The 9,151-nt window shown below is 28.7% G+C and overlaps 1 protein-coding gene across 1 annotated transcript; it reads left to right on the top strand.

Annotated features, from left to right (window-relative positions):
• Window positions 1–7,457: 7,457 nt before the first annotated feature.
• On the top strand, window positions 7,458–8,379 carry LOC106323985 (E3 ubiquitin-protein ligase RNF14-like). The gene is made up of 2 exons (XM_013762016.1): window positions 7,458–7,871; window positions 8,123–8,379. The coding sequence occupies exons 1-2, from the start codon at window positions 7,472–7,474 to the stop codon at window positions 8,377–8,379; spliced, it is 657 nt and encodes a 218-aa protein (XP_013617470.1). The 5' UTR covers window positions 7,458–7,471.
• Window positions 8,380–9,151: the final 772 nt, after the last annotated feature.

Below are 9,151 nucleotides of genomic sequence, written 5' to 3'. Positions count from 1 at the left end.
GAAGTTTCCGTAACTCAGTCTTCGGGTCCGTCGATACGACACAAATTTTCCGTCTAAAAAACATCGTCGAAAGTATTCGGGAAGTTGGGAAGGTTATGTCTCTCGAACAGTTTCCTATTCTTCGTAGTAGAGCAGGTTACGGTTAACTTAACACCAACTGCCTCGGCTATGCCAAGAAACAGGGTTCCGTTAGAAGAACCATGCCTATACCAACGGCTACTTCGGACGGTTTCCTATTCTTCGTAGTAGATCAGGTTACGGTTAACTTAACACCAACTGCCTCGGCTATGCGAAGAAACAGGGTTCCTTTGGAAGAACCATGCCTATGCCAACGGCTACTTCGCGAGTAAAATCGTAAAAACGCTTTAGTCTCGATACGGCCTAAAGAGGGTCCGAATTGCGGACAACGGCCCATCTATGGTCCCAAAAGACTTGAGCCCAAAGACTGGTATGACAGTTTATCTTATCCGCGGGAAGAGATAAATGTCAAATTTCCGAAGATAATCACAAAGAAGAAGGAAATATGGAAAAACCCGCTTCGCGACAAATCCGGCCCAAGAAGAGGTAAACCGACCAAAGGAGGAGTATATAAGGACGACCTAGGACGAAGAGGGAGGAGACAAAAGCAGATCAGAGCAACTTAGCACTTAGAGCAATTTAGGCATCTTTTTCCATTTTTACTAATCGAGCTGCGACTCAACTAGTTTAGATTTAGGTCGCTAGACTAGCGAACGTACCAACAGCCCTTGTAGCCTAGTTCTTTACTTGTTGTTCACGCTCAAACGCGAATTCGAAAATAAGATCCTCTTATTCTATTTTTCTGCTTATTTTCATTTTATTCTTTCATATTGATCGTGTCGTGTGTGGTCCAGCAGATAACTGAGACCTTCAGGAAAGGCTAGATTAACTTGGTTTTCCTTCGATTAACAAAACTCGACGGTGTGAATTTCGGTTCCCACACCAACCATCGTGAGAGTTAACGCGAGTGTGCCACGTAATGAAACCATATTATATACAAATTTATATTTTTCATCTAAGAAAATATAGATATAAAGAAAGTATTTTATTACTTCAAAAGTATATTTTAGGTTATTTAAAAATATTTTTTAAACGTCATATTGTTTCAATTTATTTATTCTTAGATGATTTTCATCTAAGAATGATTTATTTACTATATTAAAAACATAATATTGTAATTATTATATATTTAAAAAATTTAATATTGAACAATATTTATGCCCGTGTATTAGTATACTCCATATCGCAATTATACTAAAAATAAAATCACTTTTCTCTTTTACTCTAGGTGATTTTCCCGTGCTCATGCACGAGTATAAATATTTATAAAATAAATATAACATAATATTTGATTGCTATTTATTTTTAATTTTAAATTAACTTATAATTTGTATGCACAATTTATATTAATAATATTATATTACTTTAATTAGACATATGATTTTAGATATGTTACATCTAGTCGGTTTTGTTATTTTTTATAGTCGATTTAGTTATCATTTGAATATATTAGATTGCATCTATTTCTCTGACTTCAACCATAATATTTTCTATTTTAAGTATATTAAAATTATGATTAATTTTCTTATTATCAATGTTGGTTGTATAACTTAAGATATATTATGCTTAGAAGGAAATATATAATAAACTAAAGTGTCTGATTCCAAATTACATAAATTTATATAACGATAATATTCTATAGTCTCATGTATATATATAAATTTTACAAAAGAAATAAATTATAACAGTTGGTTAATATTTTCTTTTCATTTATTAATATTTTTTTGAGTCATCCTATAATTTATATTTATAAAATAAATTATTATTATAAAATTATTTATTCTTATTTAGATATAAGTTGGATTAGTCGAATCACTCATGTTGTGAGTATATTGAGTTACATATATTCTTTCAGATTCAAACTGAAGTATAATTATATTTTATTATCATTAAGTAAAATCAAATTAATTTTATTTATCATTTAAATGTGCATGTAGTTTCATTATATTTATCAAATTATATGTTGAAGTTACATACATAAGTTTATGCCTTAGAACACATATCAATATTTACAATAATTAAATATTTTATAAAGTCTAAATAACTTTATGCCTTAGATATATTACATGGTAAACTGATATTTATTTTAAGGAATCTTTAAATGAGAATTCAGATTTGCTTTATCACTAAACTAAACTATAAAAAGAATAAATATTAATAAAATCATATGATTAGGAAGTGTCAACAATAATTTTTTTTTCACAGCAATAATAATAAATATTTATATTAAACTAAACTATATATATCTATGCCAATATCACTATCACTAAAGGTTAATCTTTAATTTATCGGTGGGAGATTCATAAATTGAGAAAAAATCCTTTTGGCATATCTGAGAGTTGCTTTTGATGACGAGTATGAATTGAATATGAGAAGATTAATGTTGGATTTGAGTTTGAAACCATCGATGAGAAAATTAATTGTGTGTTTGAGGAAACACTTTATACTTCGGTAAATGTGGAGAAGAGATCTATTTTTTTAGAGGAAAGATTAAAAAATAAAATATATGACAGAGATGGAAACTTGTGAAAAAGAGAGAAAGAAACTCGGATAATAGAGAGAAAGATGATGAATGTTTAGGACAGAGGAAAAACCGTCAACCGAGACCAAAAGTGTATTGGGTATGATGGTTTCTGAGTGTGTAAGGTATTTTGCTAATATTGCACTCGATTTGGAATTTCCAACCAATTGTCTCTTTTAGTAATTTATAGTTGTTTAAGAAAATGAAATATAACATATAAAATAAATATAATTTTTATTATATGTTTAATGTGATTGTTTAATATCTTTTAATATTTAAAAATTAAACAAAAAGAGAGGATACAAAAATTATTATCAAATATGTATTATTCATAATCATTAATTATCATATATATTTTAATTATATTAGGTAATTCTGTAGCTTTTATTTAAGGAAATAATTGAAAATATTCTTTTATACACTACTAATCAATTTAATAGTTAGTTTAATAAAAAAAATAATATATATATTTATATAGACCAACTTATTTTTCTAAAGATTATAAGAATCATCCTAGTAATGACACATGGGTACGAAAATATGTTGTAATGCTCAAGGATTAATATATACTAGATTAAGACTCGCACCTTGAACAATAAATATATATTGAATAATTAAAAGTCAATAACTCTTACATATATAATTAAATTAGTGCGAACATATAAATCGATTTTATTAATCCAAACAACAATGTTTTTTCTATTTGATAGGATATATAATTAAATTTAAATGATATTAACATACATAGTATATTTTTAATATTAATGTGTATTAACTAATGATTTCTAATCATATGGTTTTTTTGATCATTTGTACATTTTATAGCAAAATTTTAAATTGATGATAGTTTTGTAAAAATTAAGTTGTCAATGTTTGTTCAAAACTTTTGTCATAAAAATTGTTCAATGTAAATTTTGAAATTAAAATATTTATGTATTTTATATGGAATATAGTTTAATTTAAAATGATATATATATATATTCTTTTTAATCTTAATAATTAATCAAATTAAATTTTTTACTTATATGATTTTGTAATCATTTGTATTTTGTCATATCAAAAATTTTAAACCATGGATCACAAAATTTGAAAGTGAGATTTTTAACAGTTTTAGTAGTTTATACCCGTTTTAAAAATTTTTAAATACAACATATACAAAAAAATCTAAATTTTATTATATGGTTCTTTAATTTATTTTAATAGTTTAAAATTAAACAAATATGATAAAAGATGCACTAAGTTTTATCAAATCTTTATTATTCAAAATCATTAATTGTCATATATACTTTAGCCACATTAGGCGATTCCGTAAATTTTATTTAAGAAAATGATAAAAAAAATTAATAATAAATTTATGGTTAGTTTAATAAAAAGCTTATTATATAATTAGATAGACCAATCTATTTCTCTAATGACACTAAAAATGATTCTAGTGATGACACGTGGCTACAAAAAAAAAAGTTTTAATGTTTCTCAATTAATATATAGGAGATGGTATTTGACTTAATCCTCCAATACTTTGACTTGGGTCACAGATGCGTACAAAAATTATGATGTCTACGTACACAAATGATTTTTTATTTTTGAAACAAAGGCTAAAGGATTAATTTATAATAATTTGAAAAATATCCTATTTTTGAAATTCAAAAAAAAAAATTTTTGACCATTACACAATTTTATCCTGATTTAATATAAAACTAAAATGAAGCCGTCAAGAGAGAAAAGAAGAAGAAAACTTCAAGTCGTCTAATCTCCTTCCGTGGTTGGCGGTGCTCTTCACCGTCGCTACGTGAGGGAGGATCTCCTCTTTCTCTTTAGTTTAATCTAAGTTTCTATGGTTTATGGTGGTTTAGGTGAAGGTTGTTGTTGTCAGGTCGAGGGTTGCTTTAGATTTGGGTTGTGGTGCTTCTGTTTCTCTTCGGTTGCTTGCAGTTACGGTCAATTCTTTTTTCGCCTTGTTCTAGTTTTTTGGATTCGTCGGTGTGAGGTATATTTGTTGTGGAGGAATCTACTAGACCTCTCCTTTATCCACCATGGATTGGGCGAGCGTTTCGAGACGAAACAGTGAGTTTGATTTGTAGGTTTTCTCTTGCGAGTAGGTAACCAGTTTTAGCTCTGTAGATCGCTATTCTTCCTAACGAGTGTCCGCGTGTAAGACCTGTAAATCTTCGCCGGTGTTTTTCCCTTTAGCATTTCAAGTTCTTGTGTCCTTGAGCCTAGGTGTTTGGTTTTGACTTGATTCTGAGTCTCTGGTGTTGATGTAAGTTTATCCTCGCACATGCTTGTCCCGATGGTGCACCTGTTTTGGTTTGGTGGTGTACCTTCAGGGTTTAGTTTGCCTAAATCATTGGTTCTTTGGTTATCTTCGGTCTCATGTTTCTCAGGAGTGTCTGCGAGTTATGATCCGTCCATTAGTTCCAGCTTTAGTACCTGTGTCTCTCTAATGCTTTTTTCACGTATTATCCTACCTCATTGTTATTGTCTCCCTCTTTTGGGCTATTGCTTCCGGAGATATTACTATTTTTTGCCGGCTTTTGTAATCCACGATGTGTTCCGTTATGAAAGATTATAAAATTTTGAGTTAAAAAAAATAATATAAAACTAAAAATCTATTTAGAGAAATAGATATGAGTACCTTAAAATTAGTTAGACATGCGGAAGAAAAATACGAAGCTTGGTTCTCAGCTAATGCAGCTGCTGCTACAACAACACAACCACTAAGTAATTCTGATTCAAGAATCTTATGCTTAAAGAACATATAATTATTTAGATCATGGACCTCTACATCCTAATTTAGTGGCTGAGATTGGGTCTGTAAAGAGATTTTTGGACAAAACTAATTAATGGAGACAAGGAACTTCAGACGATGGAAATCAGCTTTGTACTCATAATTAGCAGCGCTCATTTGGACGATGAAAAGTATGCAAAATCATTCTGATTATCAGAATTTTGAAGCGCATTGCAAAGACTTGATCACCATGATGGCAGAATCTCATGCATAACCAAATTTCTTTACAAAGCTGAATATAATAAAGCCTCTTCAAACACAGTTTCGACTTTCGAGCATTCAGGATATTGTATATTCTTCGGACGCAAAATGCAATTTCGGATTCTCTAGGTAGAACTACGAGATATTTTTAATACAAAATTTTGTTATGTTGGTTATTCTATTCTTATATGACTTCTCAGGCCACTTCTAGTTTAAGTAATGAAATGATTGTTTGATATAAATAAAAAAAAACTAAATATTAACATAATTAAATTCAAAATTATTTATATTTTGAAATAATCATATATTTAAGATAAATATATGTCAATGATTTAAGATAAAATATATATAAATTTCTTAAATAATCTATACTATTATTTGAAAACTGAATACGTTTATTTGTATTTTTCTCCATGATTTTAAAACCAATTAATTTTTATTATTAAGAAAATATTTTAATATTTATTTTTCACTATATTTAAGATAATTAATTAATAAATAGTTATTGACAAATTCTATCGCTATATATGTACAGTATTATTTAAAATAATATTTAAGTATATATATTTATCATGATATTAGGGGTTATTAATTAAATAAATAAATTAACAATAGATATTTAAAATTTTATTGGTAATATCATAATTAGGTTTATCTTATATTTAGTTTATGATTTTAATGGTTAGTATTAGAGTCATGTTTTATCATCATGATATTTGAGGTTATTAATTAATAGCTATATACTAACAATAGATACTAACAAATTCTACTGATAATATCATAATTAGATTTATCTTATATTTAGTTTATGATTTTAATGGCTAATATTATAGCCATGTTTTCTGATTCTTTTTGGAAATATTGATCCAAATTCAGATTATTACCAATATTAATATTATAATTAAGTTTATCTTTTATTTAATTTATGATTTTAATGGTTAATATTAGAGTCAGGTATTGTAATATTAAATTTAATATTAAAGTTACAGCATCATTGACATATATATGTTTTAGACTAGAAAATGAATACTTATGCTAAATATTGTATATATTTTGAATATAAATAATCATATTCGTAAATAAAGTAATTTGTATTTATACATGACAAACATCAAAATAACAAATGAATTTATGCCAATAATGAATTTATCAGTAAAATTAATAATGTTAACAAAATGATATATTTAAAACCAAAATAGTAAATATTACATAAAAGACAAAATGAAAATTAACTAAAAATATTATATATATATATATATATATATATATATATATATGGAAGCCTGAAAAACTAGGATTCAAACAGTAAATAACATTTAAATTTGAAATATAATAAACATAATGTAAATATAATCTAAGAATACAGAGATAATGTTTTGTAATTTATTATCTTGTATTTTGTTTGTCTCACTGTTTTTAAAAATCTAAATTGTAGAGAATATATAATGTTTGTTAACTACTGTTATTTTGTTGCTGTGCTAGTGGATTTTTTTCATTCCACAATTACAATAAATGTTTAATTTCAAATACAAGTTTCCTAATTTGATTATTACCATAGAGGGGATTATGATCCAAAATCTACATCCTATAAATATAACTATGAAACAAAAGAACACAATTTATATATATTAGTTTGCAGAAGGTGTGGGCATCAACTAGTTTAAATATATATAAACAACTTACACAATTAAGTCGCAAGCAAAAATTCTATTCATCTTTCAATTAGGTCAATGTACTTTTCCATCTCTTAGCCTCCAAATCTAATATAGAAAATATGGAAAAATAAATAACAAAGAGATAATTATCAACAATGAAACTCTTATATAGTTTTGAGCTATAAAAAATCTTCCAACACTTCAAGGGTTTTGATAAGCAAGGAGGAGATGGCTACGGAGAGCAAAACAAAAGCAGGATTAGGGGTACGGCTAGACGACGAATACAAGACTTCCATGGAGGCCGAGATTAGGCTGAGAAGAATTTCATATCTTCCTGATGAAGCCAAGGAAGCTGAGAAAGAGACTTGTGTTATCTGTTTGGACGAGGACATAGGTTCCGATGTCATGTTTGCAGTTGATAAATGTGGTCATCGGTTTTGCAGACACTATGTCAAACAGCATATAGAGGTGAAGCTGCTTGACGGAACGTTCCCCAGTTGTCTTCAGCATCGATGCAAGTCTCAGCTAACTATAGATAGATGTGACAAGCTTTTGACTCTAAAACTGAGTTTAATGTGGAAACAAAGGATTAGAGAGGACTCAACTCCATTTACGGAGAGAGTTTACGGTCCACAGGACCGTCTAACATCACGCGCAAGTGGAGTGGTCGAACAGGGTCCAAAATATAAAAATAATAATTTTAATATTTTTAAAAATATATAGATAAATTATGGTAAGAAACTTTAAAATTTTAGATATAATGCTACATTTAGAACTTATAATTAAAAAAAAAATCAGACAAAGTTATTAAATTTTAAAATTACTTGATAAAATGTACGATTAATAATTTTTTTGAACAAGGTCTAAAATTAATTTGAGACGGCCCTGACTGTCGATACCCAAGATGCTCATATCTAATGTCCAAAAGCAAGCTTTCTACTACATGTTTTGAATCTAGTGGGTTTAGGACATGCTTCAAATGCAGTGGCTCCTTCTGTGTCAACTGCAAAGTTCCATGGCATTATAGACTATCGTGTAGCGATTACGAGAAGTCGTGTACTGCTCGATATGCTGATGATGCAAGGCTCAAGTCTCTGGCAAGTGGTTATCGATGGCGTCAATATGGCAAGGGCTAACAGATGATTGAACGTTTTGTCGGATGCGGCCGCATAAAATGCAGGTATATCTCTTAATGAGCTTCTTTGAAGCAAACCGTCTTATCTCATTTTTTTAATTATATTTATGCATATAAATGAGTTTTTTCATACATTTTCCTTAGGTGTGGACATGTTTTCTGTTACGACTGTGGAGCCCACAAAGGTTGCAAATCTCTGTTGGAACATAATGTTTTTGTGATATTTTGTGGTCTTCTACTTTGGATGCTTCTTTATTTATGTCTACATTACTTGCCTTAGTTAAAGAGTGTAGCAATAGCTACCATTCCAATCTCGTTTTTGGTAATTTTCATAATTTGGATTGGTTAGAAATTATAATACATATGTAAAGACAGTTTTCAAGATCAACTACCTCTCTCACCTCGGTTTCTTTGTTTAACTATTCTTCTGTGGATTAACAAGAGCTTATCATATCGCAAAACTCCTCGTAGTATAATTCTGTAGAAGTTGGAAAACCGAATTGATATAAACGATATAATAAAAGCGATGTTAAGGAAAATAGACGAAATGAAAAGCGAAATGAAAATATTTTCGAAAACAGACATGGAGTCGAGATACAATCTTTTTCCTTAACTCTAAATATTTGTTCCGTACTAAGACGAGATTATGCGAAATATCGAGTCCCATGATACAACCATGGCAGACGATCACACTTCACTCGTAAACTCCCTAACGAACTAATACCTACGAAACATTCTCTAGACTTACACTGTGGGATTTTCGCTGTTGGATT

This window comes from Brassica oleracea, chromosome C2, assembly GCF_000695525.1.
Source record: "Brassica oleracea var. oleracea cultivar TO1000 chromosome C2, BOL, whole genome shotgun sequence".
NCBI lineage: Eukaryota > Viridiplantae > Streptophyta > Magnoliopsida > Brassicales > Brassicaceae > Brassica > Brassica oleracea.
This window is presented reverse-complemented; position numbering and strand designations above follow the sequence as displayed.